This window comes from Lepidochelys kempii, chromosome 2 (genome assembly GCF_965140285.1).
Source record: "Lepidochelys kempii isolate rLepKem1 chromosome 2, rLepKem1.hap1, whole genome shotgun sequence".
Taxonomy (NCBI): Eukaryota; Metazoa; Chordata; order Testudines; family Cheloniidae; genus Lepidochelys; species Lepidochelys kempii.
The window spans coordinates 124055291-124080271 of record NC_136381.1 but is presented as its reverse complement, the minus strand read 5'-3'; the positions used below and the strand labels follow the sequence as shown (position 1 = coordinate 124080271).

The following is a 24981-nucleotide window of genomic DNA, read 5'->3' as shown; positions in this document are numbered from 1 at the left end:
GGGTTCTAGATGGGTTCTCATTTTCATTGAACAATTTTTTCCAAATTAGGGAAGGTTTCCCTTGGAAATTATTGCCATTGCCCATCAAAATGACATTTTAAAGAAAGTATCGGTGTCACAATTTAGTAAAGTAAAAGTATCACAATTTCCTGGTGAGTCATGTGATTTCAGACAGGACTGCAGCCAGTGTGATGATGATGATGTTAAGTGCTCCAGCCTCTCATGAAGGGGGTAACCACCCTTTGATTGGCTGCCTTCCCCACTACCCTGCTTCCGCAGAAAGAGCAGTCAATCAGAGCTGCTGCAGGAGCCAGAAGAGTTTTTAAGCAGGAGATGGGGGGAAGAGGAAGCAGCCAACACCATTCTCACAAGTTGGGGGAGGGAGCAGAAAGATCCTGGCAGCTCAGGCCAGTCTCATGATTTTGGGGGGTTTGTCATATGGGTTTTTAATGTTTAGGGTTGGCACTACTGAAATGCACTTCCACAGAGCCACATGAAGAGCAAATTTTCATATTAGAATAGTGTTATCTTATTCCCGAAAGTATGTGAAAGGCACATTTAAATTCTTTCTGCATACTTTGCTGGAATATTTTCCATTTGTGCTCTGTGGATTAATTTTTTGTTTTTAAAATCTCAGTAAAAGTTTGCTGGCATTTTTGTATTAAGTGAAATTATTTATTCAAGATAAATAGACAAGCTGTAAATATATAAATGCAGCTTAAAAAAATAGTATAGATACTTTGGCCAAAATTTTCCTTTATGTCTTTTTCTTTCTTGTGTTCTTTGTATCTCTGTGCATATGTTACTGTCATTACTTTTGCTTTAGGGCAATATTGCCAATGACATTTCTAAGGAGGAAGCTATTAGTTATCTCAGATTGCAGGCAATTTTGAAACGGTACTACTTTTTAAATAGTTATTCATCTCACAAGAAAAAAAAGTCAAGTGTAGGTGCTTAAACTTAGGCTCCTAAATCCATATTTAACCAACTATAGAATTCTCTAATTGGGGTGGCTTAATCTGGATCTAAGAGCCTAACTTTAAGCACCCACATTTGAACTTTTTGGCCCTGGACAATTCTGGGGAAGATGAAAGGGGAACAATTGAATAGTTTTTATTTGACAGTGAATCATTAAAAGTGAATCAGATTGTTAAATTTAACCATGGTATTAAAGTGAAATTAGGAAAAGTGTGCTGATAGTATCCTAAAATCTTTTTATTTGTTGTTCATCCTCAATTTTTTCCAGTTACTGATGATTTAGCAGAAACAATTCCAATAAAATTTTGAATATTAAGCAAATTAATTTACTATAATATAAGTATGATATAATTGCTTCTGCATTCACTTTCCACAGCAACAGCATTATCAGAGCTTCTTCCCCTTGGTTTTCTTTGTCACATTCAGTTCATTTGACCTGAGAAGTGAATACTGTTGAATAACATTGAGTTCCTGTAAAAAAGGTATATTCTTCCTGTAGAGGAAGAGGAGTTACAAAGGGCTTGGACTGAAATGGCTGTGCACTAAAGGAACAATAATGAGATACAGCATAGCTGAGAAGGGTATGGGGGAAATAATGAACATGCTCTTCCAACATGTGACTTAGCTCTTCATGACTTCATGACTCCACAACTCCTTTGCTATCCCACCCCTAACTTTCACACCCTCCCCTCTGCAGTGTGCCAGAGAGTCCACCACAACATGCATAGAGGCATAGAATCCCACAGAGCAGTATAAACCATACAGACCCTAGAACATCCCTAGCAGCCTTATGTGCATGGCTGTCTAACACAACAGAAATATTGTTCAGTGTTATTGAAGTAATGTTGGGTCCAGGATATTAGAGAGACAAGCTGGGTGAGGTAATGTCTTTTATGGGACCAAAAGACGTTTTTCCATTTTATTTGTGCTTACATAGATATACATGTCCTCTTAGAAACTGGACCAGTGGACATAAGAGATGATAGAAAACTAAGGGAAATGAGAAGGATTAACCATGCAGTGAGGAGAGATAAACCATGCAGTGAGGTGATGACAAGTACTGAGTTCTTTTCCACTTACCTAGGAAACTTTAGAGTAAGCTAATACAGCATAACCCTTAAAATGAACCCGGATGTGGTAAAATTGTATTTAAAAGGCCCAGCTTTGGGAGGAGCTGAGCAATCTCAACTCCGACTGACTTCATTGAACATGCTGAACAGTGGTTCCCAGGGGTCACTTAGCACTTCACACAGTCCAATTCATAGTGAAGCAAAATTCTTCCAGCATACTGTAATGTGCACAACTCTGATGAACATTCTCTTCTAGGGGCAGATCCTCAGTGGGTCTAAATTGTCCCAGCTCCATTGAAGTCATCATATTGAATGGAGCTATGGCAATTTACACCAGCCGAGAATCTGTTTTATTACAAGAATGCTATAGTGTACTGTAATGATCTTTCTACCACCAGCTAGCAGCAAACTCTACCACATGACACATTGCTAGTGCTTAGAAATTTCAATGCAGTGACTGGCTATGATTGAACTGGGTATGAAACCATGATTGGCCGTTTTGGTTTGGGTTCCCCAGATGACTCAGCTTTTGACATTATGTGCCACTGACTGTTTGAGCCACTGACTGGTTCAGGTGGACCATTGCTGGACCTGGATTTCAAATAATGGATGTGCCATGAAAAAAAATTGACCACATCTTTATCAAAAATCGCTTTATAGTGAAATTCTCACTGGGTCTTCGGTGGCGCAGGAGCTCAAGCAAACTCAGACCATAGACTAGTTGCCGCTCAGTTCTCACTGCATCTTCCAACTCCTCACAAGCCAGGTGGTCAACAACAGTACAATGTGCAAGTCTTTCTGTGGAGCCTGTTGAAATACACACAGGCTATCGAGGATCTCGTACGTAACTTTGGTACCCACTCTGATGACAGAGATTGAATGGCGTGGTATACATACTGCTATATCACACACGGCCACTGAAACAATCAGTTTCCGATTGTCGCACAAGAAACACTGGCTTTCTGAAGACCCTTTGATATATTAGCAAAAAAGGCAGATGTATGCAAACAGGGAGATGTCCAAGAACATAAACAGTTGAAAGGCATTTCCGGGGCCAGGGCAAAATGTGATCATGTGATCTACATCAACTCTGTGGTCAATGAAGCAGGCAACAGCCTAAAGCACAACAATCTGGGTCCTGCCTCCAGAACGATCATGTGCCTGACTGGCAGCCATAAATAGCCTTCTAACATTCTCTCCCTGCTCATCCATGGATGAGGTCCTGAACAGATAGAAAACACATTATGAAAGTGTGATGAACCATCCACCTGCTGATGACGGTCTGGAGCTACCTGACTCGGCAGACCCAGGGATGGACACTGATCCTTCATTACTAGAGGAAGTACAAAAGGACATCTAAAAGTTATGGAATGGATATGCTACTGGTCCTGATGATATTTCACCTTAGCTGCTCAAGGGTGCCTAGGAACCAATGAGCATTGGCCTGCATCAACTACTTGTAACAGGGTCAGCACCCACCTCTCACAAGCACCCCTCTTTTGGCCAATGCATGCCTGCAATCACTCAGTTTTGAATGGGGGTAGCACCCACTTTTTGCAGGCGCCCCCTTTCTAGTCGGGTGTTCAGTGACTCAGCCCTCCGGCCGAGTCACACACACTGTCCCCTCTTCCAGGATGTACAGTCTCTAGTTCTTTCTCACAGCCCTGGTTGGGGCTGTAGCATCAAGGTTTTCTTCCTGGAGATACAATCTTCTTTAACAGCCCAACAGGGGTCCATCTCAGTCCCCTCAATTTGTGTCCTTTCAGCAGCCCTCCCTAGGCTCAGCCTTCAACCAGACCAGCAGGGCCCATCCTGGAACCCTCACCCAGTCTGGCTAGGTTCTGGGCTCAGTCCTCTGGACTCAGCCTGCCTGCACTGGCCTGTCCATGGTCCTGATGCTTTTCCAGCCAGCCAGACACCCATTTCTCTCGCTTCAAGCTCCAGGCAGAAACTGACTGCTCTGCCACTGCTGCTTCCTTTTATGGGGCCCTTCTGGCCCCCAGTTGGTCACTCCAGCAGCCCCTCTGATTGGCTGCTCCCCTGCAGCCATTCTATGCTGCCTAGGGGTGTTCACCAATCAAGACTGTGTTGATGACACAGCCTTGCTTGTAGAGAATCCAGAGAATTTCAGCTCCGCCCTTCAAGTTTTCCAAGACATCATCCCATCTACACTATGAGGTTGAACAACTCCTGGCAGAAGACCAAGGTCAAGAACCTCAGAGCTGGGCCACCAGAACTTCCAGTACTGGTGGGATTGAGCACCATGCAGAGCTTTGACAATTTGCATCTACATAGGTGCAAGCAGAGTTCAAACAGTCACAGTAAACCAGATGCCCTCTGATGAATATGTCTAACCACTGCCTGATGAAGTCAATGTCTTGTCCGCAACTAAAAAAATGTTTCTGCATTGAGACAAAGTTTAGGTTCTGTCAAACTTTTGTATTGCATGCACGGCTATAAGGGTCAGAAGCCTGGTCCCACTTCCAGGCAGATTTGGAACAGCTAGAGGCATTCCATATGCTCAATAAGTGCCAAATTCTGAACATAAAGTGTTTCAGTTTTGTGCAAAATGACACAACATCACAGAGATCTGACCTTCATCCAATCACTCACTACATTCAAAAGCAGGTTTGCATTTGCTTTAGCCATGTTGCCAGGATGGACAAAAACATCCCAGCATGCCATGCCTCAAACTCTCCATCAACACACGAAGTGGTGCATGCTTGGACCATACCTGGAGTCATCGGTGGGACCACCCCAGAGATACATGGATTCTCAGGATTGAGCCAGAACTGGAAACTTCACTCTCTGATCCCTAGTACAATGCTGGTACAATGGTCCTCAGTAGACTATGTGCGTTTGATGATGATGAATGGGCACATCCTCCTGTAATGAGTCTTCTGTATGGGGAAAATGACTTTACATTGAGAGGGATATTTTATTATTACTATTTACTGATTTTATTCTACATACCAGCCATTGTGCTAGGAACTGTGCAGGCATAGAATACAACATTGTCCATTTATTTTTAACTGTATCTTCAGGCCTAATCCTTTGGTTTTCTTTTAAGTTTTATTTTTACAACTCTTCTACGTGGTTAGAATGGCAATTTTCCTCCTCATATCGGTCACATAAACAGCAGATCGCTGCTAGGACATCTTGACACATAAGAAAAAAAAAGAAACAGATTGTTTGGTCGAGAAGTTTTTATTCAGGCAAAAACACATAGTCAAGGACAAATGTAGATAACAGAATCTAGAATAACAGAACAGGTTTTCAGACATTCTCCTCACAGGAGAATGTTACAAATTTATCCTCCGCAGAGATAGTTTTCTTTTTGGAGAATTAATTTTTGATTTTTTTTCTAATATATACAAGTGTATGTTATTAAAGAAAAAGACCAAACTCAAAACTACATATTTAAAATTCTGTTCTGATGCTGTAAGGATCATCAGATCTTGAACCTAGGTTTGCATGGCTACCAAACAGTTAACAGCCCCACACTGCCATAACCTGGCTGCTCTATGCAACCCACGATCCACAGTAGGTGCACGCCACAGGACATTCCTCCTTGAGTAATCTGATTGGCAGTTGTCTTAGCAATCGCTGATTGGCTCCTTGATCATATAGAAGCTCATGGGGCATAGTACAAAGTACCCAGGCAACAATGTGGATCCTTAGCTAGCTGGAATGACTGCCCTGCTTCTCCGTTTCTGAACCCCCAGTACTGACTTTGGCTCTGACTTGGATTCTGACTCCCGATCAACACCTGGAAGCCCAATACAGAAACTGATACCTGATATTGACCCTCAGCCTGATTCCTGACTCTGTCTCCAGCTCTAACACTCAGCTTGATACCAGTTTCTGATTCCGGCTTGATCCTCAGCATGGCTCTGACCCTGATACTGGCTCTAACCCCAGGCTTCAGTTCCTGGGTCCCAAAATCCTGCCACTAGTCCTGTCTTCCTTTACCCAGGATCCTGACAGATGTGAGAAGATTGATGCAAGGCTTATTTTATAGACACATCCCTCAAATACCTATTATCAAGGTTTTAGGGAAATATCCCAATGTACTGAATTAAACAGATTCCTATAGAACCTTTTTTAGAATTTGTATGAATCAGATTCAAGGAGACTACTCATAATAGCAAGCTCTATCTTCAGTCGTTGCATACAAGATAAGGATAATAGCTAGTCTCAGGTCTATGGAATATGTGTTGTTGCGTGGACTGTGATCTGTTGCACTTCTCTGTCATGTAATAAATAAATAATTTACATACTGCTTTGCCAACAAACTGGTGTCACTAATTTATTCGCTCAGGTCTTTGGGAAAGCTGTAAGACTGGATGCAGTTACAAATCTGTCTTAACTATAAATGTGTGTTTTCAAAAAAACTAGAACAAGATTTCTGAAATATTTCATCCTTAACATATGTTGGTCAGGTTGCTTACTACACCAGAACCTGAATAGAATAGAGTGTCTGTTATTTACATGATCTAAGATTTTTCTTTTTCACACTTGTTTTGTTACCTTGGAAGTAACAGGAATGTCACAGCTGGTCTTGTCTTCCCTACCTTTGCTGGGCAACCTGTTGGCAGTTTCAGAACATGTTCATTTTGAGCTTTAATCCTTTAGCTGAAGGGGTGGAGGTACTGAATCTTTAACTAAGACATACAAAATGTTAATTAATTATTGAAGTCAAATATCTGTTGTTCCAATGGATGGAATCACAGTCCCTCTTAAACAGGAGGCATTTATTTAAGAAAACTAAACAACTAGTGACAAGATCAAAAAATACTATTGCTTTATCTCCTCTTGTGCAGCAGGGACCGCATCTGATCTGGATCTCTTTACAGTAAACAAAGATATCTAACAGGTGAATAGCATACTCAAGATGAGCATCTCATTATAAGTATTAACAACAACAAAAAACCCACACAAATAAAAAATTTAAACTGTGATTAAAAATCCATTAACTTTTTTACTTCCTTAATTTCACTCTCCTAGTTCTTGGGAATATCCTACTTCCACTAGTTCTCCAGTCATTATAGGCTATATCCATACTAGGAAATGTTATGAAAAAATTCCCACTGGAATGGTGGGAGCCCAAGGGTAGACAAGTTTTCCATGACTGGACTTATTTTTACCATGATATTGGCTGAAACCAGGCTTAATTAACATGGTGATAAAAATGAGACTGGTTCAGGGATCCTCGTCTGCATTAGGGCTCCTCCTAGCACTATCAACGATTCAGCTGAACTCGTGGTAGCACTGGGGAGGGGAGGAGGTTTGTGGTGTTCATCATCTGACTAGAAAGGCAGGAGGAGACTCTAGGGGGAAAAGAGGATGGTTTGGGCAATAGTAGCTCATGCTATGTTCACTGACCATCTGCCATCACCCCATGATCCTCCAAGGGTCTAGAGGTCTTATTTATCTGCAAGAAAAGATGTTGGAATCTCCACTGCTGACCTCTTATGTTGGCATCCTCCAATGACCCCAGCTGCCTTGGTGCTCGGACTGCCATGTGTGCTGATTTCTTGTTATTTGTTGCTTCTCCTCATTGAATTTAGCACACTGGTTTGCTGTGTGTTATGTGTGGTCTTAGGGCTTGTCTACAATGCCCTGCACTTTGGACTAGGGGAATGCAAATAGCAGTGCACACCAAGGTGCTGTGCGATAACACCCCTGTGTGGATACTGTGGGCATGAACTCAAAGTTTCTTAGTTTGCGTTGTTACTCCTCTTCAAACAGATGCTGCAGTGAATGTTTTTTGTTTGTTTGTTTGGACTCTAGGTCCACTTATCAGCAAAGACACAATTCAGTTTGACCTGTGCTTAGCTTGCCATTGTTTTGGAGCCTTTTGGTGATGGAGCTGTGGCTTCAAGTTCTGGGGCTTCCCCAGAAAGTTTCCTATAGTGCTGTATGCAGTACAAATCTGAAGATGCTGAGAAATAAGTAGACAGCAATGTAGGATCGTTCTTCCACTGTTGCATCATCCTACTCCCCTGATCCTCCTGCAATACCACAGAGTATTCTTTCTTTCCACTAGGACTGGATAGAAATCCACAGTTAATGTTGACAGTAAAAACACCGTTAAATTAGATTCTGCAACTGAACATCCCTCAGAAAGAGAAGATCTTGCAATGGCATGGGTTGGAGGGCCAATAGCAGCATGGCTCCTGTGAGAAGGATCACAGGAGCAGCAGAGTTACCATGATACCAAAGGGGGGACAAGCAGGGCTGAGTGCCAGAAGTTGGGGAAATTCCTTCCCAGAGGATTTCTTGCCTCTTCCGCAGCCCTCCAACATTCTTTGATGGGAAGACTGGAAGAAATCTTTTCAAACTACAGCAGAGTTCCTTGGCCAATTGTCATCCTGTCATGGGTATTTCTTTTGGAAAAGTACAGTTTGGTCCCAGGTGCTTATTAGTGTTCACTATATACAGAGAACAATAGTTAAGAAATTGGGCCAAATTAACTGCTGTTATAAATTCTATTCAATGCAGCTGAATTCAAAGCAGCAGTGCATCCGGCCCCCTAATTCCCATCTGAAGCTGGAGTCTCCTTGCACAGTGTAAAGAACCGATGGTGCATTACTGTAGCTTGCTTGGTCATGCTGTAGCCTGCACAGTGAAAACTCCCTGAATCTGTATCCCTCACCTTCAGCTAAAGCGAAGCCCAGCAATATGCTAGTTTGTTTCCATGTGACGTTTCCGTGAGGTTGTCCTGCTTTTCAGCAGTTATGCATTTCCTTGGAAGGTGCATTAGCCACCTTCTTTTTAGGACAATTCTCTTCAAAATAAAGATCACCCTACTGAAATGTGGCTGAACTGAGACACTGCTTATTCCTTTATAGAGAAAGGACTAGAGAGGATATAAATGAATAATACAATACAAAAATCACTTGGAATGAATACCAGTAAATCATGCCTCATGATGACAGATATAGACCTTAGAATAGTGTCTCAATTATTTATTTTTCCTTTTTTTATTATTCTCATTTCACTACTAGCTGCATTCAGACCAGGACAGAGGAGATGGCTCACTTAAGTACATCCTTTCTGGAGATGGAGCAGGAGATCTCTTCATTATCAATGAAAACACTGGAGACATACAGGCCACAAAGAGACTAGACAGGGAAGAGAAGCCTGTTTATATACTTCGTGCCCAGGCTATAAACAGGAGGACTGGACGACCAGTGGAACCAGAGTCTGAGTTCATCATTAAGATCCATGACATCAATGACAATGAGCCAATGTTTACAAAGGATGTTTACAACGCCAGTGTTCCAGAAATGTCGGATGTCGGTAGGTGGCAGCTCAGTAATTCACTGTCTGATCTGGGTTCTTTTTGGGGATTTGCATCAGTGTCCATTATTCAGAGGTGCAGGGCAGATACCTGCTATTTAGTTCATTTGGAGTTGTGGAGCATTCAGCATCTCTGAAAATCAGATCCTTAGTATTTGGGCTGGACCTGGAACAGAAGTCCTAATGCTGGTCAGCTCTGCTTGTTTATGGTTTAGGACAGAAACAAACTGGAAAAAGGTGGGGGAGTGAGCATGCACCTCCCAAAAGAGAAAGTCAGTGTACCTCTCAGCTCTTCCCTAATTTTGGGATACATTGCTCAATTCCCTTTGTCCCTCCATAATCTTTTGTTTCTCCTTGAACACAAAGGGTGTTCTCCATTGCCCATTGAAGTGAATCCATATCTTTCCACTGACTTCACTGGGCTTTTGATAAGGCCCTCAGAATCAATAAAAGAACATAAAAATCAGATTTAAAATGAATGGATTAAAAATTCACCTTTGGAGATTCAGGGGGCCCCTCTTTAGAGGATTTCACAGGTTCACATTTCTTTGTCCCTTGTTTCTTTTTAGAGAGAGCTGGGAGATTGAATAGCAACACAGCACATTTGTAATCTGAAACAATGTCCAGTGAGAGAAGCATTAAACAAACAGCATCAAGTAAAGGATTCAAATAAACCACAAGCAATATGCAAAAAAGGACTAATGGGCATCTTCTCTCAGCTCATTCATGGGGTTTGTCATGTGAATGAAACCTTAGCCCCATCAAAGTCAGAGCATCCCCTTAACATTTTACATTAGGACATGGCATTATTTAATCTGTGGAGTGGATACTTTGTTCAAAAATCTCTCCTCAGTCCCAAAACCAGCACTGTTTTTGGTACAATAAACACTTCATCTAGAACTGAACAGTGGTTATTTTTCTGAGAGCGGGATTCAAGATTCCGAATTCCGATACAGCCCTCAAATACCAGATCCGAGGTTTTGGTTTGACCGATTACAAAGATGAGGCACTTTGCAAAATTCAGTTCTTGACTTGGGTTCAGATTTTAAATACCGACCAGAATGGGGGTGTTCAGATCTTTGGGTTTTGGTACAACTGTACATTTTATAGAAAATATGAAACAGAATTTAACTTCCCTGTAGAGTCTAAACAATTGACTTTTTTTGGCTCCAACAGCAGCTGGAGTTTGTCTTTCCCTACAGTATTGGGCTGGTGCCCTTTAAATAGAGGAATGGGCAAAGCAGTTTAGATGAAATAAAAACATAGCTTAAGCTTTGCCCAAAACTTGAATTTAACCAGAATTGCATTATTTTTTAATCCAAAAAACTTCAGCTGTGTTTAAAAATATACTTTTTTTCTTTCCTTTTTTTCCATGTTACCACATTCCCAGGTTCCCACCCGGACTCGAAGGAGAACTGCCAAAGTGTCACAAATAGAGGCTGGTTCTTGAGTTCCCAGAGCAGTTTTCCGAACCTAAGATACCCAGCTAGTTATAATAAACACCCAAACTCTGGTCTTGATGAGATTCCTCCAGGACTAAATTAAACAGTATATTCTGGATCGCAGATGTGTTGTCAGTAGAGAAGGAGCTGTTCAGTGCTTCGTGATTAATAGATTAAATGCAGTGCGGCTTGATCTTTTGGCTCCCAATTAAAATACCCACAAACGAGTATTTGAAAGGCCTTATTCAGTTTCCCCAAATTCTTTCATTGAGGACATAGCATCCAGTCCCTAAACTTTGTAGATCTCACAGGTTTCCCCTGAGGTACAGGGCCATTTGCACAAACCCGTCCACATCAGGGTCCTCCATGGCTCCCTGGCACTATAGCACTAGGGATTCGTCAGCTTCATGCTGCTCCTGGGATCCCCATGAAGGGAATTTCCCTTGGACAGAAAAATAATAATAATACAGAATAAGGCTGAATTATAGTTTTAGAAGATTAACCACAAAGGTCTTCCCACTCCCAAGTCCTTTTCACACAAGGGGGAGCTACTGATTATTCCAGTCCAACTTGGAAAGACAAGATTTATATGCACAGTACCCCATCTCCAAATCATCTCCTTAATGCAAGAGACAAATTAATGAAACTGTCTGTTAGCGCTCGCGTGGGCAGGGAGACGGATTTCTCAAAGAACAATATCACAGTACTGTTCTTGTTTGTGAATTTACATTGCAGTAACTGTACTATATTCAAACCAAATGTTTTCTATAAATAAGTAAGCAAACATCAGGTACAGGGAAAGAATATTTTTCACCCACACAAATTGCTGTTTGTTGAAATAGTTTAAAAGCATTTTCGGCCCCTGTCAGAGTAGCAATATAACGATGAAAAGAGCAGGAACATTAAAGCATGTCCAGATGGATAAATGTACAGGCAACTATGCTATAAATTACTCTGTCCACCAACAAGAGAGTACATGTTTTTATTTATCATTGCAGGTACATTTGTTGTGCAAGTCACTGCGACGGATGCCGATGATCCTACCTATGGAAACAGTGCTAAAGTTGTGTACAGCATTCTCCAGGGACAACCGTATTTCTCAGTGGAGTCTGAGTCAGGTCAGGAGACCTTATATCTGTCATTCTCTGACAGTGTCTGTAATTTAAAATGACATGTTAAGGCAAGCTAGGACATATTAAACAAAAACTTCAAAGAGATTACATTTTACTCAGTGCAGAATCTGACAAACCCAGTAGAGCGATACATCTGTAAACATGACACCTACATTATTTTAATCTTAACATCAAAGTCTAATAAATATAATTAGACCTGGATGTGAACTAGTTTTCAATCATTTTCAACAAGCAACGGGCACGGACACTTTGCAGAGCCTGAAATTAAACCAAGTGTTGCTCAGTTCAATAGTTTGGCTCCAATGAGGAAAGAAGAAGGGAAAGCGGGTGGAAAGATTATTCATGGATCATCATAACAGCTGAATTAAGCTGAGTTTTCTTTTCTTCTTCTTGGTGTTCATTTAAAACTTGTGCCAATAAAATGATTAAAGTTATTTTTCTGTACATCTGTAATGTAGAGAGATATTTTTATGTTAATCTTCTGGGGGGAAATCTTCATTTAGAATCATGATAGAAGAGGTGCATTTGGCTTTGCCCCACTCAATATAACATCTCTCAGGATCCAGCCTTTTTGAGTTCTGTCTAGGGCTTTTTGGGAGATTTTCATCAGAAAATATTGGTTTGTCAAAACTGAAACTTTTTGTGGCAACATATCTGTATCAAAGAAACTTTTGTTAGGAAGGTTTCTCAGGTCCAAGGTGGAATTTCTGGAGAGAGCGAGAGACACACCCATAGATCCACAATAGCCCAGGGGTTAGTGGGAGACCCAAGTGAGTGCTGTAACCACTGGGCTATTGGATATTTTAGCAAAGGTCTTTCTCATTTTCTGAAAGGTTTTGGTATCATTCCGATGTGTAACACAAACAGATTTTGAAACCTCAAAATTGTTCATAAAATGGAATTCTTGTTTTTTGGCTAGCCCTAATTCTGTCCTCAGGAGGGCATCAAGTCAGATAGGGCATGGGGATAAATAACATAGGACTAGGGGAGAAAGGGGGAGGATTTACCACCACCCCCACCCCCCATTTAGGGATCGCATTAATAAATAAAGGAAACACCAAGTTTGGAACAAAAACTCGTTTATCTCACTTTATGAAAAGTTGATGAGTTTACTCATGGTACAAAATTACTCATTAAAGTGATATTCAACAGCTTGTTTATTATTTTTAACTGTAGACACACACACTCAAAATTTTAAAAAGTTGTCTATACCCCTGTAACATGGCTGATTTTGTTGTTGTTGGGGGTTGAATAATCATATGTCCAATAGCTTCTGTGGTTATAAGAGGCTGTGGGTTCACCTTTCTCTGAAACATAAGATACTGGCTACTGAAGGAGGTAGGATTCTTCTCTTGATGGACCAATGGTTCTAGTTTGGCAGAGTATATCTTACATTCTTCTATCCAAATGGATAATAAAAGTGAGGGATCATATGCTTTAGCTGGTAGTGCAATGGTTTCTTAGCAGAGAGTGTATGGGGAAAAATAGATACAGCAAAGGTTTGATCCTTCTCCCACTGAACTCAACTGCAAAACTAGGGATTTCAGTGGGACCAGAATTTCATTCCTACTGACTACGAAGAGCAAATGATCTGGTCTTAAGAGACCAGATAAATATAGAGACACAAGATGGGTGAGGTAATATCTTTTATTGGACCAACTTCTGTTGATGAGAGACACAAACTTTCAAGCCACACAGAGCTCCCCTTCAGGTCTGGGAAAGGAACTCCCAGTGTCCCAGCCAGGGGCTGGTACCACCATGTTGCGCGAAGGACACTTGACAAAATTACTGTACTTAGTGACAGACATGGGGGTTTATGTCATTCAATTTTTTGAAAAATTACCACAGACCTCAACATTTTTATCATGGACACATTGCTGACCTCTAGTCCCAGCTAAATGCAAGGTGGAACAGATTGTTTAGCATAAGTAGTTAGTACATATTATAGGGGCCAGTCAAGATAGAGTGGCCCATTAACACCTCTGCAGTCATAGGACAAAAAGAGGGAGTTAGTGGGTTACAGATTCTTGTAATAACTCATAAATCCAGTGAGTCTGCTCAGTCCATGATTTTCAGTGTCTAGCAGAGTTATGAATTTGAGCTCCCAGCTTCGTCTTTTGAAAATCATTGTGCAAGTTTCCTTTGAGGATGAGCACTGATAGGTCAGATATAGAGTGATCACTTTGTTCACCCACAGGTGGTAGGATGTTTTTGTCTTTCATCGTTATCCTATGTGAGTTGATTCAAGAGCATAGTGATTGTCTGGTCTCACCTACATAGTCGTTATTGGGGCATTTAGTGCATTGGAGGAGGTACACCACATGTTGTGATAGGCATGTGTAGGATCCATAGATCTTGAAAGGTGTGTTGTGTGGGGCATTGATCATTGTAGCAGTGGAGATCTGCCTGCAGGTTTTGCATCTGTTGTTCTGTCAGGATCTGGTGCTGCTTTGAGTTGGTGTGTCCGCATACAGATAAATATAAACATTTTGTTTTATTATAAATATAAAGTATTGAATTTCAGTGGGAGTTAGGTGCCTAACTGACATTTATGCCTTTGAATAAGAAAGTATTTAGGAGAAGAATTTCAATCACTGTATAAATAGAATTAGATATTGTATGCTTGGGTGCTTGCTGCTTTCTTAATTAATTTCCCTGCCATTTAATGTTTCTGTACTGCCTCTTAATGATGCCTTGCTGAAGTTTGCTTGTTTTTGCCATGTCTGTCAAAATAAAAGTTGATGGGATGGGGAAAATAACTGAAGTACCTTATAATGAGAGACAACCCTTCTTCCAGTTTAACAAGAGACTTTCATGCGAGTTAAAGGGGGATAAATAGTCATATAAAACAACAATGCATGCAAATTGCTTTAACATTTTTCTGGGGATGTCGTTAATATTGTGTCTGTCACGCAGGCAGCAGCCTGACATACAATGTGACAAGTCTGTAATTTAATATGCCATCTCATAACAGTAAATATTTATACTGGGCAAAGTTTACTGATTACACAGAGACTGTCATCTATTTTTTTTTAAATAAGCATTTCTGTCAAAGTCAGTACACTACCAACTATGTTCCCCTCCTTAATTCCCACCTTCCCAGGTATTATCAAAACCGCTTTGCTCAACATGGACCGAGAAAACAGGGAGCAGTACCAGGTGGTCATCCAGGCCAAGGACATGGGTGGACAGATGGGTGGACTCTCAGGAACCACCACGGTGAACATCACACTGACTGACGTCAATGACAATCCACCACGATTCCCACAGAGTGCGGACCATTTTTGTTTCTTTGAAAGTCTTTAAGGAAGTCTAGACAGAAATTAATATTTTTTCTCCCCAGTTATTTCTTCTGTCATAAACTGTGAGCCTATTGCATATCGGGCTTCCACACAGCGAGTGAGCAGTGGCTTGATACTAGTGCTTAACTCCAGTGGATGGAAAATGTTTCTTGTAATGTTTTCACTGCTTTGCTAGAGCTAGTCTGAGATGAACATTACTAAACAGAAAACATCCTTATTTTTTCTTCTCATTAAACAGTACTGCTGGGGACCTCCTATCACATTCTTTGTATTAGCATGTGTCTGCAATTATTTTTAGAGCGATTTCTGCTTTATTCTAATGTCTGTGTTTTGAAATATACTAATTTAAATGACTCAAATCTGTCCCTGGAGTGATTCCATTGAAATCATTGGAATTTCCCTGCTGGTGTGCTTCAACATAGTGCTGTTTCAAATAGTACTATGTGAAAATGCACTAGGAAACCTTTAGCGTGCACCAGCAGGGTCTACACGACCAATTAATGTGCAACATGATAGTGCACTTTAGAAATTACACCACCATAAAGCGCATTACTCATCTGTGTAGACAAGCCCTTAGAATCAACAGTCCTTTGTATTATTGAAGGATTCTGGGCGTAAACTGATTAAAAATCTCCCACACAATTTTTTTGCTTTATCTAACCTTTGCCATTTGAGCCAAGAGCAGTAGCAGCTGTCTGAGATTCTAGATACTATCAGACAAATAGGAAAGCTTTGACTGTTAAGTCACCAAAAATGTTATTGAAAGCAACTTGTCATTTAGGTCCAAAGTCTGCCCTTGGCTGTGGGCCAACAGCTCCCATTTAAATTGGTGGACTTAAATTGAAATGTAAGTCTCTGCCCCATAAAGTATATTATACACCTTTGCGCATGAGCATCTCTTATTGCCTGAATCATTGATGCATCAACACAATGCCAACATTCCCCAGTAACTTTTCTTAGGGATGTTGGGAGCAGTTTGCAGTGCAGCACATTTGCGGTAAAGACTGGCCTGGATTTGGTTTTAATGTCACTATATCACACAGGCTACTGGCAGTTCTCTATATTTTGTGCATCTTTTAACATCTAGAGGTTGTTTTTTCTTTTCCTATTCCATCTTCAACTGGCCAAAAGGGACCCAAGATATTGTCTGACATCACTTGCAGGTAGAAAGGGAAAAAAAATTCATTGTCATACTAGGGTCTTATCAGGGAATCACTTACTTCTATTGTTATGAAACTAAGGCATGGGGTGAGTTTTACTTCTTGCTAAAGACCTGGAGATCAACAACTTCTTAAATCTGCTGATCAGAATATTGGTGCATCTGTGTCTGGCAAGCAAATACAGCTTTTATATCCAGACTCCAAAATACCATGGTTCTGGCTAACCAAAACTGCTTTCTCATTTATTGTAGGCACATACCAGTTCAAAACACCTGAATCTGCTCCACCTGAATCACCAATTGGCAGGATAAAAGCGAATGATGCCGATATGGGTGAAAACGCCGAGATCGAATACAGCATCACTGAAGGAGATGGATCAGACATGTTTGGGGTTATCACTGACAAGGACACACAGGAAGGAATTATAACAGTCAAAAAGGTACACATTTTAATAAACTTAATTCCAACTTTTAGAGTCCCTTTAAGAGCCTTACATGATGTACGTTTAATTTGTCATGCAGTTGACATTGTTCAGTGATTTACACATTATTTATTAAGAGTCTCCTCCAAATCCTCTGTACAAAGTATCTTTTACCAAATCAGTTAGGATTCCTTCCCCTTCCCACCCTCCCCAATCCTGTTTCCTCTTAGAACCACTTCACAAAACCTGCTTGCACAGCCTTTGAATGGGGAGGAGCAGCATTTAATCTATAAAGAGGGACAGGTCTGAGAGAAAGTTCTGCTGCGTCAGAAAGTTCATCTCCAAGGCTGGAGAAGTGCCCTTCAGCTGTGCTTTTTGTCCCTAATGTGAGTAAAAAAATTTAAAAAAAGATTTGTTCTACTTATTAGGAAAGTGCTAGGTTAGTCAACAGAAATAATCAGTGTCCCTGTACTCTTTTGCCTATTTAAATTACCGTTGACCTCTCAGAAGGTATTGAATTATAGATGCTCTAGTAAATCAAAGCACACGATTTATTGATGTACATTTTGCATATAATGTAATTAATAAACCATTTAGTGTACATTCACTTTAAAAAAAAACACAGTGCCTTATTAGATCACAATGTGCATCATCTAATAGATTGCACTTTGGCGGTCGGAAAGGATTTGAATAATCTTGTTAATAGTGAGTTATCAGGCAAGTGTGATAAGGTTACAGATATCAACTTCCATCAGTTCAAGTTTAGTCAACATGAAACAGACATTGTGTGGATTTTCAAAATATGCACTTTGCTTGTTGATATCAGTATGACACCCGTCATTACTTGTTCCTTAAGAAACGCCTTGTTGGGTATGATCATCGACATCAGTCTAATTCTGTTCATGTTCCTGTCTGCTTCTGACAGCAACTTTGTTCCTGTTAGTCTTGTTCAACCAAATGAAAAAAAACCAGAGTGACTACTATCTGCCTAAGTTGCTATAAGTACGTGTGTGCGTGCAGCCCCCCAAATGTTGTTTCTTTTGTATTTTTTAAAAGGGTATTAGAACCATATGATATAGTCATAACCTATCATAGCATGATACTCTATTTGATGAGTCACCCTAAATCACTTTTGACACCACGTGACATAATGTTACATTTCAATAATGGGCAGCCAATATTTTAGCACAGGGCTCTCACAAAGATTTTCCCCCTGAGCGTGTGGTACTTAGGGAGCAGGAGCAGGAGGGGAAAGACAGTAAATGTGTTGAGCCTGCTCCAGAATGAGGAATTTGTTTTCCAATGATTATGTCTCATAACGAGAACAGTCCAGGGAGGCAAATTCATTTGGGAAAAGTGTGCATGTTAAGTGCATTCTTCCTGACAAATATTAAGGACTAGATTCTCAGCTAGTGTAAATCAGCATTATTCTGTTGCTTCCGCTGATTACTTCTGTTGATTTCAATGGAACTACACCTATTCACTCCAGCTGAGAATCTGAACCTTAGATAGTAAGTGCTTCAGGGCAAGACTGTGTCTACTCCCAGCTTCTAACACAATGTGCCACAACCTGACTGGGGCTTTTGGGAGCTACCACAATAGAAAAATATTGAGGTATAACTATATGCAGTACAGTATTATTATCATGTTATAACTTATTTTCTGGTGGCAGCACTCCAAGGTCCCAATCAGGATCATGGCTCCCTTCTGTTGGGCCTTAGAAACATACAAGACGACACAGTCACTGCCCCAAAGAGCTTAATTTGAAAAGGGGTGTGCGCAGGAGAGACAGAGAGAGACCATTAATCAGAGATGAGACTCAGGGGCACTCTCCTGGAATTGATTTGAAAATACCTGACAGCAGGCACAATCTGGTACAATGCCAGGGTTTTGTATTGGCTCAGCATAAGTTTGTATGGGTCTCAGGCATAGCATGCCTCTCTGGCCCATGAGGTTTTTGTAGTACACTCCAGAAGTAGCAGGGAGTTCAAAAAAAACAAAAAAACACCCACGTCATACCATTGTCTAGTAATGGATTATTAAGAAGAGGGCTCCATTAGCTCTCAAAGCCCCCTTCAATTCATCATCAGTTCATTCAGTACATCTAGATGCTGCCTGAAGTGGCTTTAAATGGTGAGTCCTCAGAAACCTCTCATTGTTTTTTTTTTGTTTCATGTCTCTTATTTATTTTCCAAGGCTTTGGATTTTGAAAAGAAAAAACTGTATACTCTGAAAGTGGAGGCTACCAACACTCATGTGGATCCCCGATTCCTCTACTTGGGGCCATTCAAGGACTTCACTACAGTCAGAATCCTGGTGGAGGATGTGGATGAGCCCCCGGTGTTCAGCAGACCAGCATACATACTAGAAGTGAAAGAAGATGTGGCCATAAACAGTATTATAGGAACGGTAACAGCCCAGGACCCTGATGTTGCGAAAAATCTTGTCAAGTAAGCATAGACTATTTCAGCTCACCTCTACTGTCTTTTTCAATGCTTTATATTTGTTTCTATTTGAACATCCGCATGCAAAAAAAACCATTCCCTTTAATAATGAAGTGTATGTTATGTACTGTACATGGCATAAACATATACACATGTACACATTCTACATACATGAGTGTGTGTGCATGCTCATTACATACAACTCGATTTGCATTTCAATTGCTTTTGTAACTACTCACTACTCCTTAGGCATTAGCGACACTAACTAACAAGAAGAGAATCTTAAAGAATACCACAATTACGTTTTCTAGTTGCAGAAAGGCAAAACTGAATAGTTCCAGTACAATATGCGTACAAACTCAGATTCACACACACGGTCATACATTGTGAGCTCATTTATATCAATGCAATTCCACTCACTTCAGTGAAGTGATTCACTGGCGTAAGCAAGTTTACAATCAGCCTCACAGACATCATAAATTAGGCAATTAATTTTTAGAGGAAATTTGAAGTTCAGAATCGTTAAAGTTGAGCCCCTGTTTTTCATGAACTAGCAAGTGATATGAGAAAGAACATAACTACGGTGTAGTTTAGACTATAAAGGTCTTTCTGAGAAAAATGATCAAAAAGTGATTTTTTTTTTAAATATATGAGATTCTTCTTTTACATTGAACAGGAGAAGAATCTTACAGTGTGACACCCTCTTGTTAGGGCATTATAACAGGTCACCAGTTGGGATGGGGACATGGAAAATATGCAATGTAGTTACATGCAAAGCAAGGTACATTGCCACCAACATTTAAAATCCAGGTGCATCTTGAGCGCATCTTGCATCATGGGTGGGAAAACTCAAAACTTTCCTAAAACGGTTTGGGGGGGAGGGGGAATACAAAGGAGAAAAGGGAGTTTGATAAAATCAAAGGTCATAAAATTAAGGTTTATGGGTAATACACTGCACTTCTACAAAGTACCATCCATCGACATATCTCAAAGTGCTTTTAAAACATTAATAAGTTTCAACCCACCTTGTGAGATAGGTAAATATTATCTCCATTTTACTTTTGAGGAAACTAAGACAAAAAAAGATTGTAAGATCTTTTTGTTCTGTGTTTGTACAGCACCTAGCACAAGGGGGTCCTGCTTTGTGTTGGAGTCCCTAGTTGCTTTTTCAATACAAATAAATAATAATAAGTAAAATAATAATCCTGTGTCTGAGGCTGATTCCCACACTTTTGTTTTAGCCACCCAGACAATCTTTCCTCTCATAAGACAAATTTTACATAAGAACATAAGAATGTCCATACTGGGTCAGACCAGTGATCCATCTAGCCCTGTATCCTGTCCTAAGACAGTGGCCAATGCCAGATGCTTCAGAGAGTGAACATAGCAGGACAATTATCGAGTGATCAAGGCCCTGTCATCAAGTCCCAGCATCTGGCAGTCAGAGACTTAGGGACATCCAGAACATGGAATTCCATCCCTGACTATCTTAGCTAATAGCCATCAATGGACCTATTCTCCATCAACCTAATTCTTTTTGAACCCACTTATGTAGAAAAGGACCTAGGGGTTACAGGGGCTGAGAAGCTGGATATGAGTCAACAATGTGCCCTTGTTGCCAAGAAGGCCAATGGCATTTTGGGATGTATATGTAGGGGTATTGCCAGCAGAACGAGGGACGTGATCGTTCCCCTCTATTCAACATTGGTGAGGCCTCATCTGGAGTACTGTGTCCAGTTTTGGGCCCCACACTACAAGAAGGATGTGGAAAAATTGGAAAGAGTCCAGCGGAGAGCAACAAAAATGATTAGGGGACTGGAACACATGACTTATGAGGAGAGGCTGAGGGAACTGGGATTGCTTAGTCTGCGGAAGAGAAGAATGAGGGGGCATTTGATAGCTGCTTTCAACTACCTGAAAGGGGGTTCCAAAGAGGATGGCTCTAGACTGTTCTCAGTGGTAGCTGATGACAGAACAAGGAGTATTGGTCTCAAGTTGCAGTGGGGGAGGTTTAGGTTGGATATTAGGAAAAACTTTTTCACTAGGAGGGTGGTGAAACACTGGAATGTGTTACCTAGGGAGGTGGTAGAATCTCCTTCCTTAGATATTTTTAAGGTCAGGCTTGACAAAGCCCTGGCTGGGATGATTTAGTTGGGGATTGGTCCTGCTTTGAGCAGGGGGTTGGACTAGATGACCTCCTGAGGTCCCTTCCAACCCTGATATTCTATGATTCTATACTTTTGGCCTTCACAACATCCCTTGGCAAGGAGTTCCACAGATTGACTGTGCATTGTGTGAAGAAGTACTTTATGTTTGTTTTAAACCCTCTTACTATTAATTTAATTGGGTGACCCCCCCTGGTTCTTGTATTACACAAGAGGGTAAATAACAATTCTCTTATTCACTTGCTCCTCACCAGTCATGATTTTATAGATCGCTATCATATCCCACCTTCATTCTCTCTTTTCCAAGCTGAACAGTCACAGTTTCTTAATCGCTCCTCACATGGAAGCTGTTCCATACCCCATATCATATTTGTTGCCCTTCTCTGTACCTTTTACAATTCTAATATATCTTTTTTTTTTTCTGAATTTTGTCCAAGGAGAATAAAATGACAAAGTAAAAGAAGAAAAAAATAAAAATTCACTAGAGGAAAAAAATCTCTCCTCAGCACAACCTCACGGTGAAAGAATGGTACCACATAGGCTGTTTGTCCTCTATCGCCATGTTGTGCCATGGCCTCTAGTGCCATGTTGGCAGATCCAATTTTTTTAAAGAAAGGTTTTATTTTGTTTTTACAAAAACTTCCAATATACAAGCTTCCAGAAGACTAGAATGTAACTCTACAATCTGCCTGTTGTAAGGGGCAACACGCTCTTGTGCTGGTCCTGGAGGAACCCTGTGAGAAAATAAACTGCACTGGGTCTATACCTGGCACAGTGTATGTTCTCCAGCATGTCAGCACACAGACATGATGGTTCGTGGAAGGCCCCACCCGGACCGCATCTCCTCCAACCATCTCCCAACCAGTGGCACAGGAGGGGCTGGGAATGTAGTGTGTCTGTGGATCCTGCTTCCTGTATGTTAAGAGCTGCACACAAGAAGCCATATGCAGCACACACCAAGAAGTTTTATTTACCCTACAAAAACCAGGAACTATGCTGTATAGTTTTGAGCCCTATGTACCTTATCTATAACTATCTATCTATAACATATTCTTGTAACACCCCCCTTCTGCAGATTACTCACACCATGGTATCAGACACCTTCTTACTTCCTTGTACAGCCATGCAAACCAGGCCATGATTTGCCCCAAAAAGAGCAGATGGGACAGAGTCCATACAAAGGGAATTGACTCATACCAGCAGAGTGGATCTGACCGACTAATACTATGTGCAAACATCACAATGGATTGAAAACATCAAAGGGAAATATTTAGATTTACAGTCCAAGGTGGTTGATATTATTTAGATGGAACAGCATTTAATTTGCAACAGCATTTTATTTGAGAATAGGGTAATGAAAATCAGTTAACATCTTATTGATTTGTCTGAAATGAAAACCAAAGGAGGAAAAAGAGAGAAATGAGGAAAAGATTGAGACACCAGAAGGAAGTGACAGGGGAACTGGAAGAAGAGTAAGAGGGAAGAGGAAACCAAGGAACCACTAGCCTATGAGATGTGGGCCTACCAATAAATTATAATCCTAATGGGGCTTTTATGGTGCCGATATCCTGTGGAATCTCCCAAGATGTGGGAGGACAGTATGCAGTTCCATATTCTTGACAGGGTGATTTTTTTCCATGAAAAGTATAGATGCTAAATCTGACTTCCACTTTGAGCTTGAGGGAGGATGCAATTAGACTGTATGTGTAGGACTTGTCACTTACTTGTCAATTGCCCTTGACGGTCAGAAATAAAATCTTTAGACACTTGACGTTACAGTAAAAACCTTCCATTTTTCCCCACTTAAGTGCAGATTTTTCCTTTTTAAATAAAATGACCCCTAACTCAGTTTGCTGAAAGACCCTTTGATCTTCCATTACAGAATCCTTCATAATATCAGTATGAACATGCATTATGAAAAATTCACACACACATCCCTTCCTGACCCACAAATCTGCTTGACTTGTGGTTGCATTAGACAGCAAGCTGCTGAGTATCAGAAGACAATGAAGCAAAAGAAGACTAAGAAGTGAACTTTGCAGAAATATCTGCCATAACCAGAAATAATGGATCACCATCTACACAATTTCAGTGGAGCCACATTTCATCAGCATAGACCTGACCAATAGGTCTCCTAGCTGCAGAACAACATTAAGAAAGGACAAAACATGTACAATTAGTGTATGCATGGATATACAAATACTGATATACAGCCAATATCACTAGAGTGTTAAATAACACTCCACCATCCAGTTGTTAGTGAAAACGTGTTGTTTGCACAACGCTTACATTCAGAGTAAACAGAGGTAATGTACTGAACCTCTGAATTCTTCCCATGTAAAAAAATTAATTGTGCTGCTTCCAGCATTATCAGACCTTTCTTTAAATCTCTAGGTGAGTTTTTTGCTCTTGTAACTGCTCAGAGGCATAATGTAGTTCATCATTTATTGGAACTGCCTCCCTGATCTATCAAAAGTATCCTAGATGAAAATAATCTGCAAATAAATGCAAGGCTTTATTTTGTTTGTGTATTTTACTGACAACTTACTTGCATGTATTGGCTTTTCTCTGCTCCCTCCCTCGCCCCCCCCCCCCATAGTTATGTTTAAGGGTACAGTAGAATATGCATATATTCATTAACTTGCTAGCTTGTCAATTCCCAGGGTTTGAAGGGTATAAAGTCCTGAAATCTGACATATATGCACCAGTAATTTCATTAAAGAAATGTAAAAACAAGTTTGATGTTGTCTGCTTAATTCATAGTAGGCTATGAGCCATAAATTAGAATCACCACCAATTCCACATAATTAGTAGTCCTTGATCAAAAGAGACCCAGGGTTATATAAACTCAGACATAAATGACAGTCTAGCTTATTAAAAGCATCCTTCTAGGTCAGGGTTAATGGTATAATTAGAATACATTTGTAACTGCACTGATCTTGTATGTATTTTCACTTGAATATGAAGAAATAAAATTAGTATTTCATCAAGACACTGTTCTCTATTATTGCTTTATTGAGTTCAACATCCTGCTGTACAAATGACCTAATGTGCATAGGGACTTGTGACAGCTCATATTTTGAAATAATAAATATTAATATATCGAAGGAAGTCTCCGTGTTATGGCTGTGATAAACTCAGAAAAGCTCAAGAATTGGACACAAAAGGTTTCTCCATTGTTCCCAGACACTGTATCACATATAGGGCTAAATCCTGGGAGTTTTGCTAGAATAAGGACCATTATCACAGTGTCCCATAACACTAAAGCCCCAATTGAGCAAGGTATTTAAGCACATGCCCGACTTTAAGCATGAGTAATCATGGGGCGTGGGATGGGAAATAAATGCACTGCACACTGCTTAAAGCTAGGCACGTGCTTAAGAATCTTGCTGAACCAGCACCATGTTCCTTGAGCTGGTAAGAAAAGGGAGTTTCCATTCTGTGTGAAATTCCAATCTTTTGTAATTTCTTTTCATTCCAAATGAGCATGAAAGGGTCAAAATTTTCTGTAGGATGGAAATTCTGAATCTATGGGGGAAGTAAAGTTCACCAGCCATTTTC

At 40.5% G+C, this 24981-nt stretch overlaps 1 protein-coding gene across 4 annotated transcripts in view; it reads left to right on the top strand.

The window, feature by feature from the left end:
- CDH6 (cadherin 6) overlaps nt 1-24981 on the top strand; it is a 121347-nt gene that overhangs the window by 73621 nt on the left and 22745 nt on the right. For all 4 annotated transcript variants that reach the window (XM_073332268.2, XM_073332269.2, XM_073332270.2 and 1 more), the window contains 5 exons: nt 9059-9353; nt 11794-11913; nt 15032-15199; nt 16642-16829; nt 19008-19261. In XM_073332268.2, coding sequence (XP_073188369.1) covers nt 9059-9353; nt 11794-11913; nt 15032-15199; nt 16642-16829; nt 19008-19261 — 1025 coding nt within the window. The remainder of the gene's footprint in view (nt 1-9058; nt 9354-11793; nt 11914-15031; nt 15200-16641; nt 16830-19007; nt 19262-24981) is intronic.